The sequence below is a fragment of the Nesoenas mayeri genome (genome assembly GCF_963082525.1).
Source record: "Nesoenas mayeri genome assembly, chromosome: 3".
NCBI lineage: Eukaryota > Metazoa > Chordata > Aves > Columbiformes > Columbidae > Nesoenas > Nesoenas mayeri.
Window position 1 is genome coordinate 92,715,635 of NC_137544.1, and position 23,815 is coordinate 92,739,449.

General features: G+C 38.7%; 1 protein-coding gene across 1 annotated transcript in view; it reads right to left on the reverse strand.

Annotated features, from left to right (window-relative positions):
* CAMKMT (calmodulin-lysine N-methyltransferase) overlaps positions 1 to 23,815 on the reverse strand; it is a gene marked incomplete at both ends in the record, with an annotated part of 215,100 nt that extends 191,285 nt beyond the window's left edge. Inside the window, 3 exons of the mRNA XM_080342077.1 lie at positions 6,063 to 6,127; positions 17,654 to 17,817; positions 23,717 to 23,815. Coding sequence (XP_080198203.1) covers positions 6,063 to 6,127; positions 17,654 to 17,817; positions 23,717 to 23,815 — 328 coding nt within the window. The remainder of the gene's footprint in view (positions 1 to 6,062; positions 6,128 to 17,653; positions 17,818 to 23,716) is intronic.

Here is a 23,815-nt window from a genome sequence, read left to right on the forward strand (position 1 = left end):
GGTGGAATGAGAGAAGGCTCAGAAGACGACGAGTGGCAGTTTCTTCAGGTGAGAACACCCACTGATGCACAGAGAGGCAGGATGCATATTGAAGCTGGTACACTTCTCACTGCAGAAAACAAGACATTCCCTCTAAAAAATGGGAGGAAACTTCCACAGCAGCAACCAAAAAACACAGTCTGCTCCCTTGTTGACTCTAGGTAATGTCACACGAAATACAGGAGCACCTCTGCTACCATAAAGGATGCCATCCCATGCTTTTCCCCAGGCAGCTTGAAGGCATCTGTCCTTCCAGGCACCACCAATCAGTAGCTGCCAATATCCCTCCATAGAGGAGCTCAGGTACCTTTGAGTCACACAGAGTGAGCTCTGAAGAAACAAGCAGCTCTCCGAACACGTCCTCATGCACCCATCACTTTCCAGTTATTTGAAGGAAAGGTTCTTTGGTTTAAAGCAGAACTTTTTAAAAATAAATTTTTAAAAGGAGTTACAAATTACCAGCAGAATTTTTAAATTAATACAATCTGAAAAGAAAAAAAAAAGGTGAAAACTAAAAGGAGCTTTTTTTTTTTTTTTAGGTGGACTTGGAATTTAAGAAAAATTCTTCCCTTCCCTTCATTAAAAATATTATATGAAGGGGCAAAAATGTTTTGCAATTTAGTGTGCTCATTTGGGGGGGGAATACATTAAAAAAACAAAAGCACAAAAACCTCCTATATAAAACTTGTAGCAGAGACTTCAATTTCTAAAAGTAAAATCAGCACAAACGAAAACTGTTCTAAAGATGGTGAGTAGGTGTTTCGTAACAGTAGCTATATCAAGACACTGTTTTCAGGAAACTGTGCAACATTTTCCAGCAATAAAACATAATTAAAAAAAACAAAAATCAAGAAAACTACTGAATATGTAATGCTACTTATTCTGGATTTCACATAGATTATGTGTTTTCCTCTATAAACAGAGGCAACAGAATGTAAAGCTATCATATTTACAGCTGCTCCAAACTGAAAGCTTAGATCTTTGCAGGATCTACTTGCCTACAGGAGCAAAAACTTCGGAATATGTGCCTGGGTAGGTCTGTAACTGTAGCACCCTCTGCTGCTTTTTTAGTTCCAAAACATGTAATTGTACACTCAGCCAAGTAGGAAATAAAACGAGTATGTATTGAACATCTTGTTTCTTGAAAAAGTTATATTATTAACTAATGCTACATGCACTTTACAAGAAAATGTTTTGCTATTGCTTATAGTATATTTGCAACTTTATACTACTTGAGCACTTTAGAATATCTAGTTTCTGTGTTAACGTGAGGTAGATACTAGCTGAAAATCCCCAAACATGCTGTATTTCACTCCTTAAAACTCTCCTTTACAAACACTGTAGCTTACTTAGACCAGTGGCCATTAGCAAAGAGGTTTATATTTTGGCCCTTTATCATTTCCCTTAATTTAAATGTATATATCATTTTAAATGGTTACTGCAGGGATATAATTATACAAGCATTTCAGTCATAGCTGCATTCTCCCACTAGGAAGGTAGGGGAAACTGACACTCTGAAAAGCTCATTCTTGCAGAATTTTCCTTGCTTTTTGGACAGTCTATTGCAGAAAAGATTTTTCTTCAGCAAGGATGAGCATGGCATGTGGCTCCCAGAGCCAGGTGATGCTGTCCCACAATGGCATCACTGAACCTTCTGCCTGGGATCTGTCGGTTCTTTTAAATGACTATCTCAGGATCAGAGATGGTCTCAGGATGCACCATCTTTCTAACAGATGGCATACTGTTGTCTAAAATGAACAGACTGATGCTTTTCTTCACTCTAGCCCTCTTTTCCCTGCCTTTTGTTTATCCATAGAATTAAAGCTGAATGAAATGCATTTGGCATTGCATCCTGTCTCTGTGAAGAATTCATTCAGCGTTTCCATATGGAAACTGTTCTCTCACTCAGGATGAATAGGAGAGAGGAGAAAAAAAAAAAAAAAAAAAAAAGACATATTTTTCTGGGAATGGGAAAACCAATTGTAATTTGCAGTGTGAATTTTCATTCACAGTAGCAATCCTACAATGAAAATGCATCTTCAGAAATCTTTCTTAAAAAGACAGAATACAAGTGTAGGTATCAAGTTTGAACATGACATTGTGCAGAGGCAATTTCCAGAGTTAACTCTTGGGACTCTGCAATGCACCATTTACAGCTACTGCAGCTGGCTTTTGTCCTGAAGTCTTACTGGTATAAGGCAGCACTTTTGGAAGCAGTCACAAGTATTCCTCAAAAAGCTGCTTATTGATATTTTATATAATGCTGCCAGCTAGTGGCACATCTTGTACTGAGTTGATATCTACCAGAAGTGTAAAAACATTGCTATTAGCTAAAGTCTGCTCTACCACTCTTCTTTTGATGGTGGATGGTGATGTGGCTGTTAAACACCATAAGCAGAAAGATCAAAAAGTTAAATAAAAAGACCAGAGAAATGCCCCCTGAAAGAGTTTGTTTTAAACAAAGGTATTAAGGAACTCTGCCAGAAGAAACAAAAAACTACCCCCAAAACCACACAAACCATGTTATTTGAAGCAAATTAGTATGTTTAAAAAGGATGTCATTTGCAATATATTGTAGTTTTTACAAAATGTACTCTGTTTAATGCACAACTATTGCATAATCTAACGATCTCTAGCAAAACATTAACCTTCTTGATAAATACTCCGTATGGCAGCCAAAGGAAATACACAGAACACTAAAATATTTAACCTTTTTCTGATAACTCTGCCCAAATCATTTAAGTAATGTTCAGTGCCCAGTAAATAAACTCTGACTATGCAGCGTGTCCTAAAAAGAATATTAGAGTCTATAACTACTCAATGTCTCCCTTCACTCCTTCAGAGCATGCTAGTGCAGATGCATATATTAAATATTGGCTAGTTCTATTAGTATTAGGTATTAGAAGAAATAATCTCATACTGTTAAAGACCATTTTTTAAAGGTCTGAGGTTTTTTCAGGGTAGACAATCATTTGATAATATGAAGTTCTTAAAGAACACCACAGGAATTGTAAAAAATAGTCAACCTAACTGTAGTTAACTTTGTGGGCAGAAGAAGGCAGGATTACTGCAGACCAGTTCCACTGTGGGTTAACACAAAGAAAGCCCAGAAATCCACAGAAAAAGGTCAAAGAGCCAATTCAAATCGAGGGATAAAGGTAGTGCACAAAATCAGTCAGGTGTGACCCGAATAGCACAGCTCAATAAACACATGGTTTGGGGAACTTTGCTATGATGGTGTGACAGACGCAGCTACTCTGGCTTGGACATTGGGGACATTTACAACATAAAGGTGGTGGCAAAAATGTGTGATCATTACGCTCCAAGCCCGTACTGCATGCTGCCAGAAGATAACTATTTTACAGTTACCCTAACAGAGTACAATCTAAAGTGCTTAGTAAAACGGGTATAAATCAGTAATATGTACATTAGTACAGACAGACACAGACATTTACAAATGGGGAAGCAGTGAATCTGGAAATGACTTATCAAACACTGTGTCTAATAGAACGGCATGAACCCTCAAAGCAATCCTAAATCCAAAAGGACAAATGTGAATCTTGGTATAAACAGAGAAACAGTAAGAAGAACTACAAATGTCTCATTACTTCTGCGTTAGCACTGGTGTTGTGCCTATTAAAGTCTTGTTCTACCATCTTCAATCAATAAGAAAGTATCTGAAATACTGAAAAAAGGTTAACAGAAGAGCTGACAGCACATCTATCAATATGAAAGCATATGAGAACTTCAGCAGAGTAAATTATTTGCGTTAACAAGGAAATTTGTGTGGATTGATCACAATCTAAGTACTCAGACAAAGAATAAAGACTAAGAAATCACGTTACCATGTTTAACAGAGTAAGGTATACTGTCTTGATCCACTATAAGAGGCACTTTTAGACCAAAAAAAAAAAACAAAAAAAACTTTGTTGTTCAAAATAAATACCAAAGTTGTTATCTAATGAACTAACATAACAACACTTTTTCTGGATCCAAACCCCAGTTTGGATTTTTTTTCCTTTTTTTATTCCTATTTTTTTTCCTATTTCCTATTTCCTAAATTTCTCCCATAATTTAAGCAAAGCATTTTCTGCAGATAGTAAATATCTTAAATCTAAATGTTTTTATCATCCAGCTCATGATACCTACATCTGTAGCTGATGTCAACCATAATTACAAATGTGGATTTTCTTTCTCAGCCTTAATATTATTAATTTGGATATTCATATATCCCTTAGATATAACTTTCATTCAGAAATCAGAGAACAAATTTCCCTTTGTCAACAGCTGGAGAACATACACTGAAGTATTTTGTGGCTGGACCATACGACTATCTTCAATGTTCAGAACCAAACGAAAGCTAGCAAATTTTGAAAAGGAGAACACACAGTTTATGATTATTTTTTTTCTTTTCGAAGGCAAAAGTCTATTAAATAAATTGACCTTTTTGTTAATTAAAAAACAATGTTTATTGAAATATAGCTTTATAATACTAAGACTAGAGTTTTGAGATTAAACGTATATTTCAGAACAATTTCTATATAATTGTTTTGATAAGGAGGAAGAGATACAGGCATATTTCTTGAATATCTTAGAATAAAGTTGGGGGTGTCTCTAACAGTTTGCTTGCTTGAAAACAAACAAACAAACCTGAAAAATAAGGCAGAATAATCAAACAAGAATTATATGTATATCTCTAAAAATTATATAAGAGTAGTTACTCATTACATCAAAAGTATTTAAATATTTCTGCTCAGCTTCTTTTCCATGATCTACCACAATTTTATAATTCAAGTCCATTAATAGCATAGATAATTTTATTAATAAGTATACTGAAGCAGAGCCATACTGGGTCAGACATTGAAGGTCCACTCACAGCTCATTTTGTCTCTCATTAATGCAGCCAGTAACTGATGCTCAGCAAGAGTGAAAGATCAGGACAAACATATCATCCTACTAGCCCATTAATTCTCCTGACACCCAGCACTTCCTAAACTGTAAGCAATGCCTTTGTATTTAATAGCCACCGTGATTTTTTCTTGCACCATTTTTTCCCCATTGCTTTTTGAATTCATGTCATGTCCTAGGAGTTAAAAATATTCTGTGAGGAGGAATTTCACAACTTGACTGTGCTTTCTTTGGTTTTTCTATGGTATGAATTTGCCATGTCCAAGCCATAGTATCATAGTTTGCTTCTTATGTTCTTGCACTGTTCCTCAGAGAGCCTGATACAGTTAATTTTCTTCCTAGTAGCGGGTATAGTGCTGTGTTCAGACTTAGAATGAGAACAATGTTGATGACATAATGATGTTCTAGTCATTGCTAAGCAGTCAAGGACTTTTCATCTTCTCATAGTGCCCTGCCAGCGAGAAGGCAGAGAGTGCACAAGAAGTTGAGAGTGGACACAGCCGGGGCACCTGACCCCAACTGACCAAAGGGCTATTCCATACCATATGACGTAATGCTCAGTATATAAACATGGGGGAAGCTGGCTGGGAGATCCCTGCTCTGGGATGGGAATCAGTCAGCATGTGGTGAGCAATTGCATTGTGCATAATTTGTTTTGTATATTCTATTATTATTATCCTATTATCTCTTCCTTTTCTATACTATTAAACTGTCTTTATCTCAACTCACTCGTGGGTGAGAATGAGCGAGCAGCTGCGTGGTGCTTGGTTGCCGGCTGGGGTTAAACCATGACAATGGGCTAACCTAATTTTTTGTTCAACCCTGTTCAGCTGCTCTAATGTTTCCACCACAGTCACAGAACCAAAAATAATCTGCACCAGGCTGACTTAAGGGTGCATGCACACAAACAACTGTGCCACATAAAAGAGTGTAACACATAAAACACTGTGGTGGGTAGATCAACACTATGGTGGGTAGATCTGTATCTCTGACCACAGTAATGGTGTTTCTCAGCTAAACGAAATGGTTATTGAGGGCTCATACAGAAATATTTTATATTGATACAATCAGATTTCTATCAACATAGCACTGTATTTAAATGAACAATGACTTACAGACATTCCCTGTGTTGTCAAAACTTGTAAGAACATCTTTAACATCTAATGGTCCATTGTTAAATCTGGAAGAAAACATACATAGTGACTTTACCAACATATAGACAATAAAAAAAATCCTCAAAACATCTTCCCTCTTCAGAAAAGAGAGTCATTGCACATTTTAACTTTTCACAAATCCCTTTCACAGGCAAGTAGCAAACAGGTACCACTGTAGCCACCAGTGGGAAAACAAGGTAACAATCACTAGTTTTCAAAGGTCCATCACTGAAATCTATGAACCAGCAACATGTGTCTTTGAAACTAATACTTCATCAAAATGAAAACATTTCCAAAGAGCAATCATTTTTGTTTAGTTGTAAAGGTCACATATAGAAAGGAAGAATTTTGGTAAAGTGACTTCTTTGAAGAGGAAAAACAAAAGACTATTTTTAAACAGCAGCTGTAGACACATTCCTATTTTCTCCCACAAAATCAAGAACACTTCATTTAATTAATGTGAACAATGAAACTGATTACTATGTTCAGTGAACTGCATTTTCTTTGGTTTTACATTTGCATAACCCAAGTGAAATAAACATTCAAAACTGGGGATAATTAATTAACTGACTTTCACATACCAACTGCAAATTTTAGAAAATGGTGAGCAAAACAGCAACAAAAAGAATATGCACCGAAGTTGAATAAAAATTTGCCTAAGAAGCTTTCTCTAAATGTTATAGATGTCAGGCTAGCTGGATTCACACATGCAGAAAAGTCAACTAATTTTTTTAAACTATTTTTAACTATTCCCAGCTAGTCCAGGCCCCAAATGAGCAAGACAAAAAAACACTTACACTTTACAACAATCAGATCACATAGCTGTTTCACAAATGTAGTTAAAAAAAAAAAAAAATCTATAAAGAATTCGGCAAGGCAGTAAAATCAAAAATACAGTCTTTTAACAACATTTCAAATGTAGCTCTTAGGGTTGTTTAGGAACATGCTCATTTGAAACACTGAAAAAATTTAAGAAATACGACAAACGTAGCACGTACAAAATCAGTTCTCATTCTCTCAACTTTGCTTTCCAGAAGGAAGAGTGTTGTAAGAATGGAAAAAACAAACAAAAACGAACAAACAAACAAAACCGAAAAAATTCACAACCTATTTCCAAACATGCTATTTAGAACTTCTGATAAGCATAAGCATTAAAGAAACACGTACATGTTAAATTTTGAGAAGTGCCAAACAGCAACTAGACTAATGCTTAAAAAAAACCCCCAAAATTAAAATCAAATGGAAATCAAGTTCACAAACTGAAATGAAGTCATAAACAGGGTCAATGAAAGATGTTACAAAAGATTCAACTGGACATTACAGCTCTTCCCCGAGCTACATAAAAACAAACCAAAAATACATTCCCTAGCTGCAGTGGAAGCCTACAAGAATTCTGATGGAACATGTGGATTTAAAATGCACTTTCTTCTTTTTTTTTCAGCAAGTTTGTTCTCAATCAGATTTGACAAATAATGCAACAGAATTAGTTCACGGGAAGTGACCAGAAAGTGGGCAGGACCGGTAGTTCTGCCAACAACAGAGCTGCCCTTTAAACTGTCCCCTGCTGACTCCTTAGCATCCTACAAACTCCTACAAACTGGCACTGTTAGGGTCTCTTAGACAGCTGGGAACATCTCATCTTCTAAATGAATGTAAGATAGGAGGGGAGATGCTGAGACAGTGAAGAAATATTTTAAACTTTGTTGGCATGTAGATTAGTCCAAGGATAATGTTTTGGTTTGTTTTTTTAATCCGTTCAATTTCTTTATGTAGATAGTCCATATATAAAGGAGATTTATCATGCGAATTTCCAAGTGAAGCAAACAAAAGGCAAGGATGAACAATTTAGCAATCTAGTATCTGTAGTTCAACAGAATGCTATGAAGAAAGCAAAACAGAATTAAGTGGAGTGTCCTGCTCTAGAGAAGAATACAATTTATGTACTTCAGGGTCAAAAGGTAGACAAGGAAAAAAAAAAAAAAAAAGAGAGAGAGAAAAATGATACAATCATAGAACTGGCCTTAACATTATCACTAAACCAAATTTCAAGCTGTTTCCAAAATATTGGTTTATACCTGGAGATGAGAGGTAGACAGCTTCAAGTACACCAGCCCGAAGAATAAGCTAAGATTCTGGAGCAGATGCATGCCACATACTTATCAGTTTTGAGGCTGTCCTGAAATTTTGGTGATATTTTATTTAACTCAGTGAATGTTCTTCATCTACACTATTGTTTTTGGCACACTTGGTTTTCATTATGGATCAGATTATAAAAGGATCTGATTATAAAACATTCTTTCCACAATTAAAATAAACACATGCAAATTTCAAACATATTCTTACATTTATTATTCAGCAGCCAAAGGCATGTGGTGTCCATGTACAAACAGAACACACTCCAACACTTGCTCTCTTGGCCAGCAGAGGCATTTCGCACCCTTTTCTGGTTGCCTGCAACATTCAAAGTATCTTCCTCTGTCTCAGCACTCTCCGTCTTGCTTTCACAAATATTGTTCATGGCAAGCACATAAGTGAGGCATAATTCAATTATGAGAAGCATCCAGTCTTTCTGTGAGCTACTTCCCCCTTCTCAAGTCTTCCAGATGCCCCCTCTAATACTCATCATGAAACAGGACAAGGTTTAACAGCTTCTTCCTTTAGTCTAATCAGCTTGTGAAACCTTCACTGAACACAGGCAGGGACCAAGCTCAGTGCCCTGGAATGAGAGGAGTAGCCAGTATCTCAACAGCAATCTGGACAGCAAAGCCGCTCTCTTGGGTCTCAACTATATTACTATTATGGACTATGATAAGACTACTCCACATTAGCAACAGTGGATCTTCTAAGGTCAATTAACGTGACAGAAAAATACCTGTTGTTGCTGATAAAGGCTAAAGAAGAGGCACTTAAATTACACTGGTAACCACTTAAGAGTTAGGGAAACCAAACAGAGAAGAACTGAGCAAGTTTTAAGACTGAGGAATGCAACATTCCAACAGCTGATCTACTTGTCAGAGGCAGAGCTCAGGGAGAAACACTTCCAAACATCAATAGCCACGTTTCTCCATTTGGAGAACTGCATTTGTAGAGTCCGCAGACAAACTCCGCATCAGCTACTCTACAACCCTTTTCCCTCACAGATCTGACTTGCAGACTAGATATTACATCCAGCTCTAAATACAAGTATTCTCTAGCCCCAAATTCTGACATAAATTTAATGCTACTCAGTCCTGCACCCAAAACCCATAGCTTCCAGTTTGGGATCCACTGCTCTGTATATACCCACTAGCAGTTCTGCAACATCTGCTGCTTCACAGTCCCATCAGCTGCTCCCCCATGATCTCGCCCAGAGAAAACTGCCAATACACATCACATCTTCCTTCTGTGGATGCCTGTCACAATCACAGCTTTGCACAGGACACCTAACAAACTGCCCATAAAGAGTTTGTACACATTGTACACTTGAATTATGAAAGTCACAGGAAAGAATCATAGAAGCTTGTGGTTAAATCCCAACCACAAAATCCCCATTAATTTCCACGGGCATATCAAAATACAGAAGGACATTAATATTTGGTGCTTTAGAATATGTCATAAATGTTGTACAGCTCAAAGAACTTCAAAGAAGATCAAAAGTGTGATTGCTGAGATCAACAAAGTACTTCAAACAAGCATAGGTAAGCATCATGGAGAAAGTGAATTTCAGACTACGTGGTTAGTCTGATCTACAGCATTCTTAAAATAAATCTTCAAGGTAAAACATGCAAAAATTTCTATGGCTGAGGTAGTGAGTTGAGTTAAAGAAGACAAATCTACAAATGATACACTATTTTAACTGATATGAAGCAAAGCAGTAGTCCTTACTCTGGACTATGAATAAATCAAATTTTGATGTATAAATAAAGTCAGAGAAAGAGAGAGATATATTTAAAATATCTTAATGATCCTTCCTCTCCAATTCACTGAATCACAGAATGGTTGGGGTTGGAAGGGACCTCTGGAGATCATCTCGTCCAACCCATCTGCTAAAGTAGGTTCACCCAGATCAGGTTGCACAGGAATGTGTCCAGGCAGGTCTTGAATGTCTCCAGAGAAGGAGACTCCACAGCCTCTCTGGGCAGCCTGTTCCAGGGCTCTGGCACCCTCAAGGTAAACAAGTTTATCCTTATATTCAGATGGAACTGCCTGTGGTTCAGTCTGTGCCTGTTGCCCCTAATCTTATCTTTGGGCACCACTGAAAGGAATCCGGTCCCATCCTCTTGACATCCACCCTTGAGATATTTATAAGCATTGATGAGATCCCCTCTCAGCCTTCTCTTCTCCAGGCTGAAAAGACCCAGCTCTCAGTCTCTCCTCATAAGAAAGGTGCTGTAGGTCCCTAATCATCCTCACAGCCCACCCACCGCTGGATTCCCTCCAGTAATTCCTTGTCCTTCTTAAACTGGGGAGCCCAGAAAACAGTCCAGATTAGGTCTCACCAGGGCAGAGCAGAGTGGGAAGGAATACCTCCCCCAGCCTGCTGGTCACACTCTTCTTAATGCACTCCAGGATACCATTGGCCTTCTTGGCCACAAGAGCACATTGTTGTGGTCATGGTCAACCTGTTGTTGATCAGAACTCCAAAGTCCTTCTCTGCAGTGCTACTTTCCAGCAGGTCTACCCCCAACCTGTACTGGTGCCTGGGGTTGTTCCTCCCCAGGTGCAGGACCCTACACTTGACCTTGTTAAACCGCATCAGGTTCTTCTCTGCCCAGTCCTCCAGCCTGTTCAGGTCTCACTGTATGGCAGCACAGCCTTCTGGTGTGTCAGCCCTTCCACCCAGTTTGGTATCATCAGCAAACTTGCTGGGGGTGCACTCAGTCTCTTCATCCAGGTCTGGACCTATCACTGACCCCTGGGAAACTCCACTAACTATAGGCCTCTAACCAGACTCTGCACCATTGATCACAACCCTCTAGGCTCTGCCATCCAGCCAGTTCATGATCCATCTCACAGTGCATTCATCCAGCCCACACCTTCTGAGCTTGCCTATGAGGAGGTTGTGAGGGATGGAGTCAAAAGCCTTGCTGAAGTCAAGGTAGACAATGTTCACTGCTCTTCCCTTGTCTATCCAGCCAGTCATACCATCATAGGCAGCTATCAGGTTGGTCAAACATGATTTCCTTTTGGTGAACCCATGCTGACTACTCCTGGTAACCTTCTTTTCCACCACATGCTTGGAGATGACGGCCAGAATGAGATGTTCCATCACCTTTCCAGGGATGGACGTGAGGTTGACTGGCCTGCAGTTACCTGGGTCACCCTTCTTGCCCTTTTTGAAGACTGGAGTGACACTGGCTTTCTTCAAGTACTCAGAGATCCCTCATATTCTCCAAGACCTTTCAAAGATGATGAAAAGTGGCTTAGCAATAACATCTGCCAACTGCCTCAGCACTCATGGGTGCATCCCATCAGGGCCCATGGATTTGTGTATGTCCAGTTTGTGTAAATGATCCCTAATCTGATCTTCCTTAATCAAGGGAGAGTCTTCCTTTTGGCAGAATTTCTCTCCTATCTCTAGGGCCTGAGACACCTGAGGGCCAGTTTTAGCAGTAAAGACGGAAGCAAAGAAGGCGTTCAGTAACTCTGCCTTCTCTGTATCATCACTCACCAGGGCACCCTTCTCATTCAGCAGCAGACCTACACGTTCCCTGACCTTCCTTTTGCTGCTGATGTATATCAAGAAGCCCTTCTTGTTGTCCTTGGCATCTCTGGCCAGATTTGCTTCCAAGTGGAGCTTGGCCTTCCTCACCGCATCCCTGCATACTCTAACAGCCTCCTTGTATTCCTCCCAGGTGGTCTGTACCTTTTTCCACATTACGTAAACATCCTTCTTCCACCTGAGTTTTGACTGGAGTTCCTTACTCATCCATGCTAGCCTCTTACTCCCTTTACTTGATTTCTTCCTCATAGGGACGCATCGGTCTTGAGCTTGAAGGATGTGATCTTTGAATATTAGCCATCTCTCTTGGACACCCCTACCTTCTAGAGCCCTATTGCACAGGATTCTTCCAAGCAGGACCTTGAAAAGGCCAAAGTTCACCCTGCTGAAGTCCATGGTTTTAGTCCTACTTATTGTCCTGCTTCCTTCACACAAGATCCTGAACTCTACCATCTCATGGTCGCTGCAGCCCAGGCTTCCCCCAACCATGACATCTTCAACCAGTTCTTCTTGTTTGGTTAGGACAAGGTCCAGCAGCACGCCTCTCCTTGTTCACTCCTCCATCATCTGTGTCAACAAGTTGTCATCAACAATCTGCAGGAACTCCCTGGACTGTGCATGCTTAGCTGTTCAGGCAATACAAGTGGCAGACTTTTACATGTATTTATAGACAGCTGTAGACAGTAGAATAAAAATAATCTTTCAGTAGCTCCCTATTAAGGTATGCTCTTCACCAACAATAATGAAACAAAACTAAGTTCCTCCTCTTATATTATTCTTCAACTTAATGAGAAAAAAATAATACAAATAACTAAATGCATATACTAAACTTCAAAAAACTATAAAAACTAAGACAGACTACATTTCAACAGAATACTCTAAAGAAAAAAAAAAAGAAAACAAAAGAAAAAGTCAACAACAAATACACATATTGGGCAATATGATGGAACAGTCTTAGTTTGATCAGTGAATAAAAGAAATATGTTGCCAAAATTCTTTTTTTTATCTCTTTGTTCACTTTTCTCCTCCTGTGGCCAAGCCTTCAGGCTGCTAAATCCACTGATTTAGCATGCAATAAATGGAAGAAAACATGCTTATAATATCCACATAAATTGTCCATAAAAAGTAGTTAAATATTCCTTGAAATCTGCTTCCTTTTTTTTTTCTTATGTCTATCCCTAAAATAAAAATCGATTAAAACTTCAAAATGTTATTAACAGAAATATCCTACAGGAATAGCCAATTAAATTCACTCCTAAACCATCTTCTAACATGCTACTTGTCACAGGCAAATAACATGCCTCTCATTTCTATACCAAAGGTCTAGACTCATCTAATAGGTCCTTTCATATTTTTATCTAAAGGTTCATTCATATTCTGAATAAAGGCATGACATCTTGCAAAGAACACTTAACACTCTTTACAAAGATTTAACCCGTCCTGTAAGCTGCTGACACTTTCTTTTAAGTTCTGCATTTTAGTATTTGAAGCATCAAATGACTGATCAATGGAAAATATTTTACCACAGAAATAACTTATTTCTTCTCTAATTGCTTAAAATGAGCCTACAATTCTAAAGTAAATCCATATCCTGAAATAGAAAATTTGAAGATATTGATTGCTCCTTTTTTAACTCTAATAAAAGAATAATTTTCCTGTCTGAAAGACAGACACCATCTTCACAGTGAGACACTGCGTCTTTATGATCTATAATAACTTCATTGCTAAAACTATTCATAACAAATTTAAATTTAAAAGCACTTTCCTGACTAAGAATAGGAGGATTTAAAAATGCAATATTAAATAAACATTTTTAAATGGCTCTACTATATATCTTCCTATCACCAAGAAAACATGTATTTAGAACACGCATCATTTTAACAGGTAAGTAAAATAGCCCCAAAGCTAAAAATAACTTGAACAAAACTAAAAAATAAATATTAAAGTTTTATGAATAAAAACATCCTTTTAATGGAGAAAATATACAGAAAGCCAGGTAATATCTGTAATGAGAGACACCTTTTTTCCACTTCAAGCTTACAAGAAATTTCACTAAACATGAGGTTTATATTTTTCACCTACAGACTAGATAAGTTCAGTTTACTGTACCCAAATTTGAATGTGAAAACTGCAGCAAGACTCCATCTTGGACTGAACATGTCCACATCCTTCATGTTAGACTGCCATAAACATTCAGCCCCATTCCCAGGTTGACTTCCTGTCACATCAGGGATTTATTTTTTGACAAACGTTAATTGCAAACAACACTAGAGAGCAATTTCATCTACGTAGCCACTCAATTCATATCATCACAGCAAGGATGTAGTGCGTAGGAGCATAAAATATGGTAAAAATCCAAATGAGATTAATCAAATGAGATTCTGGATTATAACACAAGAAATTTCATGTTGACACACCTTTCACTGCTAACAAAAATCACACTCAGACACTCACCCCAGAAATACTGTGAAGCAACTTAGTACCTACACAAGCACCAAGAGACCACCTTCCACCATGGATTGTTAATCTACATTTCATTAAGCACACTAGAGATTACTGTTTAACCAGAAGAGTTATGGAGATTTTTAATATGAGTCAATGGCATTGTCACCTCATGGACCTAGTCAAAATGACAGATAAATTCAGCTTAATTTTTTTAGGCAAAATTGCCTTACATTGGTGCTTCTGGCTTCCTACTTCAGAAGATTTGTTATTAAGAATGATTCTAAAAATAAACTAGTGACAGAAAAACATTTCCAAATGTCAATGCAACCTGAATTTGGCCAGAAAAACAGCGGCTTATTAAAACAAGAAGTAGTTCAGAAAAGCATGCATATGACTGGTAGTTCCTACCAAAGCTTCTATTTGCCTAACAAACTGTCCCCCACATCCCTCTAGAGCAGTAATTCCAGCTAGGTCATAGCATATCTGAATATACAATTTGATCAGTTTTGATAGCCCTTGAACTGATACAGCTTGACCTTTATACTCTTTGCCAAAAGCCAGTAACAACCTTATGAACTTTCTTAAGCATTTAGTCTTGTCAAGATATTAGCTGACAATCCTTTTAACATCCAACATATGCAATGAGCTTTCTGAAGAAGATGTTAATGCATAAGGAAAACATATGTAGATGAAAATTCAAACGCACTTTTGTCAAGATTTTAGAGGGGCCATAGCAACAATATTTTCCTGACAAAAAGATATATAAAAAGGCTCTCCTACTTAAGCACACTGTTCTGGGTTAACTTGATTGATTTTATTGTTAATAATATGGTAATAATATGCTCTTGTTATCTTGTTAAAATTGCTTCTATTGATGAAAATTATTATAATTAATATTTTGCCAATGGGAGGAGAAAAACGAAGGGAAGACTGTCAGACATACAGAGTATCTTCAAGTTTCTAACACATGATCAATTCTCAAAGATCCAGGAATGCTTACTCCACGATCTCTTATAGATACACAAGTTTCAGCAAGAAGAACTGTTGCTCTGTTATGTATGTTAAACTGTTATGTTTACCCTCTTATATTACTGCTTCTGCAAAAACAGGGAAGAAACTTTATTTAATACAGACTTAAGGCAAAGCGGATTTTGTTGCAGGTATTTATACTCTGCCCCTGGCAGAATACACAGGTAGTTTTTTCTCCTTGCCTTCTTCACCATCCTGTAATGTTCTGAAATAATAAGCATATGCCATCTATTGCCACTGCTTCAATACAGAGAGAAAAATATTTCAATATAGACGTGTAAGTAAATTCTGATCATTATTCCTAAAACAATCAGTGCTTACCATTTTTATAGATCACTTAATATCTTCTAGAAAGGAACAAAATACAAGAGGAAATCTTACTACTCTCCTCAAACACTGTTTTTGAAACTCAATGTGAGCCTGCTCTAATACAGAAACTGTAATTTCTATTGGGTAAACTCAGAGAAACATAAAAGGTAAAACCAAAATCTCCATACTTAGAATACTATATAACGATTGTCAATAACAAAATCATGCATGAACAAACATACTGGTTCACGGTTTACTGTTTGAGCTGTGTCCTATTACTAATGAAGATACTATTAGCTAAAAAAAATAAATAAATAAATAATGACATGGGAAGTGCTAGAAACAGAAGTGTGCAAATACCAAATGTCAGAGCAAGATCAGGCTGACATTCCCTTGGCTTTTGTGATGCTGGCACAGGTGAACCCCAGCTCACCTCCTTCTTTAAAATTCCCACATCTAGTAAATCAAGTAAGTGACACCGTGTGTTGCAGACCATGGTAGTGAACTGAGGAGACTGAATGAAGAAGTTCAGGAGTGCAGTGTGAAGGACTGCAGACTTGCTCCGCTTAAATTCTACCTAAACAACCCACATTTCCCGTTACCAGTGTGCTTCTGAAGAAATAAAACCAGGGAACAGAGACACTGCAGAGGAGATGAGGTAAACTCTGAGGATCTGGATCAATCTGTAACATTCTCTAGGAGTTCACAGGAAAAGTCCATAAAGAGAAGAAACACTGTGCCTACTGCTATTGCAAATTGGAAAAGTTTTCTTTTGAAGTCTTCCAGCATCACTAAGTATAAACTTGGAAAATGGAAAATGAAGGCTTTATAAAGCTCTAAACAATTTTGTATTTTACTTTTCACCCATCTGCAAATTTAAGGCAATCTGCATGAAGTGTTGTAGGGTTGGGTTTTTTGTTTGGTTGGTTTTGTTTTTTTGCTGCTGTTTTCTTGTTGCTTTGTTTTATAACCTTTCAAAAATGTCACTTAATGATGGTCACTTCTTTGTGTTAGATCTCAGTTTCCAAGACTGACTTTAATTTAAAGGTCCTAGTTAAATAAAAATGAACTTTACAGTTTCAATGACTCAGGTTCTCCAGCATAGAGTCTACTGTGCACAGAATACAAAATCCTACACCCTCAGCAGGGCTAATTAGGGGCTGCAAAACAAGTATTGATTCAGAAATGCTTAAGTTACTGCTGCAATGATACCCGTTGAGGAAAAATCAAGTTATAGATATGTACAAAACTGAACAAGGAAAAGATAACCAAAGCAGGAAAAAAGGGGAGAAGGAGAAAAAAGAACAGTCAACCAACCAACTCAGAACAACACATAGCAATGAATGGGAGCGATAAACTTTTCTGTTTTGCTAAGGCTACTGAGAATTCATTAACATTCTTTCAAAGGGTTTGTGGGGGTTAGTTTTTGGCAGGTTTGGTGTAGGTTTTTTTTTAGTGTGTTTTTTTTGAGGTGGGGTGTTCTTGGGTTTTTGTTCTTTTTTTTTTTTTTCCTAATGCAGGTATCTTCATGTGTTTTCACCTGTTCTAATACAAAACAGATTTCTTAATCAGACATAAACCATTTCTATAGGAAGAGGAATTTTCTTACTCTTTTGTTTAGGAAATTGGCTTCCAAATTATCATTTTTACAAGAACTATTAAGAAAAATTACTAACGATCACTACCAAAAAGCTTTTAAAACTTTATGAATAAAATAATACCATTAAATTTTTTTAAGATTACCAGTGTTCACTTTTTTTTTTACATCCTATTTATGTCAGAAGAATTTCAAAACAGAAAGTTATTAAAAATATAAAATAAATGCTCCTATTTGCATGGTATTTTGAGTCAAGCTCTGCCCCTTCAGTGAAATGCATTAAAAAAACAAAACAAAACAAAACACAACAGACAAGCTGCTTACTGTAACCAACAACTAAAGATAACACCTAACGGTTTATTTGTAAATTATGCCCTAGTTATACAAAACACTAGAAGAATTACTAATGAGTTTTATATTTGAGGCCTGTACAAGATCTTAGGAAGCACTTAAAACTTAAATGATAGTTACCTTAAGGACACACTATACTGAGGATAAAAGATGCTTTTATACTGAACCCAGGTCCCAGTTTCTTCTGTATTATGGTCTTCTGTTGAAAAGAGATTGAACGATGTGAACCTTCTTACAGACACTTGTTGGAGATGCACATCTTTCAAGTGCTTTTTCTTCAGGACCTTTGAAATGAAGAACAAATTAAACATTAAGACTTAAACAAACACAGGCTTATTTAACTGAAGAGGCAAGTCTGAAATCAACCATAATAGCTATGCTGTTAGCTAATACCTATGAATAACTAGACCAAGTATGTCAAGCCTGAGAAAAATAACAGTAGTGTTGATGGGAAGGGTCAAGAGAGTGGGTTATGAAGTTATTATGTCTCATATATATTATACCTCAAGAACTGTAAAGCAAATGTACAGTGCTTATAAGTACACAAAGCTGCTTTAACTCCAGCTCCAGTGAACTCACACATGAATCAGAGAGGCAGACTGGGTTCTTCCCTATCTCCCATCAAAACATTCTGTGCCACTCACTGTCCCTATAGATTACAAAAATCTGAGCGATACGCGTTTGCCAGGTAGATGACATCCTAGCTCATCAGCTGCTGCACACTTGCAGAACTGCTGCCAAACTTGCTGCCTGTCCCAGGCCCCAGACTTTCAGATGCCACAACCACATGGTCCCTCGCCAGGGTGCACTGGAGGGACTGGTGCATTAGCCACCTTCTGCACCGTCCCCAAAATACACTCACAGCACCAAGCTCAACACTAGGAGACCGAAGGATTCATGGCAATGGCCATTTGCATGTTGTGCAATAGCTACGTGATTAAAACACCTGTTCGGGAAAGCGAAAACATGAGCTCTCTGTCCTGCACAGTCCCCTGCACCCAACTGTGTCTTTGGGGAGTGAGGTACCAACTCCTCCGTGCAAGAGAACCTGGCACCCGGCCCATTTGAGCGGTATCGATGCACAGGGGACAAGCAGCATCTCCCTGCCAGACAAAAAGGCTTATTCTTTAGGTCAGTGATGTGGAAGGAGAGACACCCTGGGTTTAGTTTCTTTCTGCAAACACTGAACAGAATACACAAATAATTGCCATTACACTTTTAAAATGAAGGTGTATAAGCAGTCCACAGTGATAAAAAAGGAGCAGAAAAACTCAGCCCTATAAATAGGCAGAGGTACAAGGAATAGCTGTACTTGAGTAGGAGAGCAGCACAACTTAGATTTTGCCAACCAGAGCTAAATGAGAAGCAGCTCTCCAGAATTATGAAACTTGGAATGGAAGCTTTGCATATGGGATGGGTACAACAAAATAAAGGGCCAGTCATTTCTTTGCTACATCCAACCTCTGTCAACTGCACTTTAACTAGAAATGTATCCAACAGCCTCACAATCTGGTGACATGACCTGTTATTTTGCAGAATAGTTAGAAATGCTACATATGAGAGCAGAGTAATTGTATTTGCTAGGCTGTTAGATTGTAACAGCAGGCCTGATGCATCAGGCTTACTGCTTTTGGATCTATTTTCATTGCCAGGTCTCAGCATATGAAAGGCACAAGTATTTTCATCAAAGTATTAAAAACAGCTGTGTCATGTCCACACTATTTCTTCTACTTTGGTAACACATGGGAAAAATACATACATGAAGCAAATGACAAAAATAGTAAAACAGGAGAACTAAACACAAGACTAGCAGAATTAAAACCTTCATATAATAGTGGCATGCCTGGAAACAAAACAGACCAGCTTGACAACTAAAGAAAACAATCCAGATGTAATTTTCAGAAAAACATGTTGTTTGGGGGCTTTTTTTTAAAGCAAAGGCAAGCCATTACTAAGAGGAAAAAAAAATCCAGCAGTGACAACACTTTTCTGTTTTCAGGTTTTTGTTCTACAGAGACACTTTCTAACCACTCTGTAAAATGCATTCTCTGGGTTAGCAGAAAATCTCATGAGCATTTCAGTATTCAATAAAACATTTCTCCCAAAGACTCCAACTAAAATAAAGAGGCCTAAAATGCAAAAATTACAACAGCAGGTCAAATATTTTAAAAACCTAAATATAACAGAGAAAACAGAGCACAAAGGAAGAATGTTACATTATTTATATCTAACTCTGTATTTTAGCTAAGGATCAAAATATTTCTTCCCTTAAGTCAATTCCTAAAAGCATCACAATCGTGTTACAAGCTACAAAGACATGCTGCTGCTGCTGCTATAGGATAACCCACTGACAAAAAAAACAGAAGGTGACAAACTTATTTAAACTCATAATAATGTTTTGAATATGTTGAAAGACAGTCTTCTCTATTTTCATGATGCCTTTCCAATGAAGGTGAAGCTCCCCTACTTCCTGCACACTGCCGTAATAAACGAACAAGTCCCAGGGACATATAAAACCAGTAGCTAATATCAAAGCAAGCTAAAGGCTTCTCAGCAGAATAGACAATTCTTGGTTTCAGTGATGGTAAAGGGAAAGAATGCTGGTGGGGAGCAAATCACCAGACAACACTGTCCTTTGGCTGGGGCTGGTGGCCACTTTATCACTTCCTTCAGTAATTTTAAGCTAACTTTTTCTGCATATTTTTATTTTATACATTTCCAGAAGATTTGTTTCACTCTCTTCCAGATCCTCTTTCAGTACTGAAAGGCCCTGTTTTCTGCACAAGATGTTCACAGGTGTAAGCAAGTGTTGGGCTTGTACAGTGATCATGCATACAAATATTACTTAAATAAATAATATATTAGGGTCTGTAATGAAATATTCTATTCCAAAAATTAGGTTTCTTAAAAGAAAAAAATTCTAAGAAGGACAAAAAAACCCGAAACAAACAAAAAAAACAGTGCAAGTTCACACATTTACCTTGCAGTTTTCCCTCTCTCAAACTTGCATTTTCTTTTCTAACTTCACCTAGAAATATAGAATTCTAAGGCAATTCTTTCTTCATTAACACACAAGACTTTTAAATAAATAAATACATAAATAAATAAAAGCATAACCAAACTGTCTCCTGTTTTAGAAAGATTCTAGTAAAATATTACCACAGATCTGAATTGCAGGCCATTGGTATTTAATGACAATATTAGGAACACATTTAGGACTTCCCATAAAATCTAAAAGTGTTTGATCTCTCTTAAAACAAACAAACAAACAAAACCAACAACAACAACAAAACCCCACACATGGAGAAAGGCAGTAACCTGAAATTCCCTGTATTTCTTTGTTATATCTCATTGTGCATGGCTTAGTTGTCCTAAAAGCCTAAATTCTGCAACAGCTGATGTTCTACAAACTTCCACTAAGTTCTATGGCACTGATGGGAACACGATTATTTTGTACATGCAAGAAAGTTTCTACATGATCAGCTGCAGCACAATTTACAATCTCACCATCTCTAAATATCATCACTAGGGCTGTGCATTGTTTATTTTTACAAGTCGTTTATTTACTAAACTCTCTTTAATTCAACTGTAAACAATTTACAAACTCAAGGCTAAGAAAAACATGGAAAAAGATCTTCACCCTTCACACAGAGAAGCAAGAACAGAAGAAAAACTGGTTTTGAAGTTTTATGATCAGAAAAACAATTAAATGGGTGTGTAGATGGATAAATAAATAAAAAGAAGCCACTGCCCGTTCCTCACTTTGGCTTTTATTTTTTCAGTTTTGGAAGCTGAAGCACATTTGCAGGTGAGAAGAAGAAACAGAGGACGACAACAAGCAGGATAAATATATAAAGCTTACAGATGTCAGTAAAGCATTCATTAAATTTTCTATAGGGAGCAAGTGTATGTACAGGTAGTGACTTCGTTTATGCCTATTCCTTTAACTTCCCTGCTATAAGAACTACAGACTGGATAATGTCATCAATTGCATAGACTGGTAGAGCTCAAAACAGAGCTTTAGAGTTAGCCTTAGCCTAGCTTCAGTCAGGTATAAACGCACATGACATATGACTTACCTGAGCATTTTGTTTTAAGCAAAAAAAATATTTTCCTTGAGTCTGACAAGCTAAGTTTAGAAATATTGCCAAACTTTAAACTCAGTACATACATAAAACACTCTATTGATAAAGAACACATAGGTAATTAAACAAACCCCTGGCTTTTTATGCTAGCTTCATAGGATACCTGATAAAAGGGCTTTTTTCTTTAATTAAATCAGCAAGCACGCTCTCAAGCACCCTTTCCATAGCAAATCAATTTGTGTATGCATTGAATGAAAGCAAATTCAATATACAAACACACCAGAGAACTGATTTCAAGTAAGGCGTTATTATAAGCAGTATGAAAAACGTTTTTAAAAGCACTGTAAGAAACACTTGGACAGTGCTTCTTTAAAGATGGATATAAAGGAAGGCTGACACCTTTTCCCAATCCATAGATAGATCTGAGCATGACTGTAGTAAAAAGTGCAGAACTGATTTTTACATCAGATGTACCAGTAAGATTAAATCGATCCTCGCTCATTGTACCATATAAAAATCAACAGAAGAGCTAAAAACATGGAAAAAAACCAGGGAATCTGCAGAGGAAAAGGTCACAGGCACGTGTAGTTTTAGGAAGAAAGGGAAGCTCTCTCCCCAGATACCTACATGCACTCCCACAAACCCCAATTTGATTGTTATGAAAAGTTATTTGTTATTTTAAGGGACAGGGGTATGCCAGAGACAGTATGTTGAAAACAAATAAAAGCCTGTATAGCCATAGAGAACAGCCTACATAGTCTGCTAGAATGGAAAACTACAGACAAACCTGCTATTCTTACCAATAACTTTGACATTTCCTGCTTTAGAATACAATGAAACAGAAGTTTGTCCTGTTGAACGGGACTGGGTAATTTACAAATCAAAAAACACACACAAAGAAAAGGTCAACATTAACCTCCCCACACCTCCTACTGTTACCCAAGCACAGCCCAGTGCCCCTGCCAGCCCCGCTGCCTTCTCACGGAGCGTTCGCCATACCATCCATCTGCACAAAACTAAACATTTAAACTAAATACCACCTCGAACAAAAACTAACGAAACTGATTCACGTTTTTAAGTCTTTACGCCTATGCTCATTTGCAGAGGAATCCTTTCCACCCTTGCACCGCTCCTAAAGGGTCCAAAAAAGCATGGAAGGCAGGAGCTGGCAGGTGCTGCTCACCTGGAGCGCAGGTGTAGCCGCTTGCTGCTGCTTCCTCCTCCTCATCCTCCCTCAGGCACAGCCTCCCCCATTCACCAGACCACCCCCCGTTGCGGGTGAAGCTCAGTTTCTGCTGCCCAGTAGGGGGTCTCCCCCAGCTCCCCATGAAAGCCAGTTAGGGAGGGTATTGGGTAGCAGCTACAACAATCAGCTCCAGCAGCACCGAGGAAAGGTGTCAAAGCACAGCCTGGCAATACCGAGCTGGTGCCCCCAGGCTGCGGGGTGCCGGGGGTGCCGGCCCTCCTCCTGTTAACGCTACTTATCATTGAATGTCAGGGATTGGAAGGCACCTCGAAAGATCATCCAGTCCAATCCCCCTGCTGGAGCAGGAACACCCAGATGAGGTTACACAGGAGTGTGTCCAGGCGGGTTTGAATGTCTCCAGAGAAGGAGACTCCACAACTCCACTGCGCAGCCTGTTCCAGGCTGTGAGACCACAGGCTGCTCTTGGCATCTACTGAAGGCGCACTTTTTTAAAGAGCCGTGTGTGTATGTATGTGTATCTGTGTATTTATTATCACTATGTTTACGGAAGAGGACTGCAAAATCCCTTGACGAACCCCAGCGTACTGCTCCTCGCAGTGCCCTGCCAGGGGAGCGGCCAGCTCTCTGCAGTTCGCCTGCCCTCAACGCCACCATTCCCCGGCACCTCCACCCAGGGCAGAGCCCGGCCCCGCAGGCGCTGCAGGTTACCGGCCACATCCACCTGCGACCGCCCGGGGCTGCGGGAGCCCAGCGCTGAGGGACAGCAAGAGACACCAACGACCCCCTCCCCCGGCACAACGCGCCGCCGCGTCAGGAGCCGGGAGCGCCGTTCCGCACAGACGCGCCGCCGGCCCGCCCCGGCAGCCCCTCCCGCCCGCGGGCTCCCCCTACCTGTCCGAGCAGCCGCCAGCGGGCTCTCGCCGCTCCCCCACCGCTCGCCTCGCACCTGCCCGCGGCGGGGCGGCGCGGAGAGCCGGCAGCCTCGGCCAT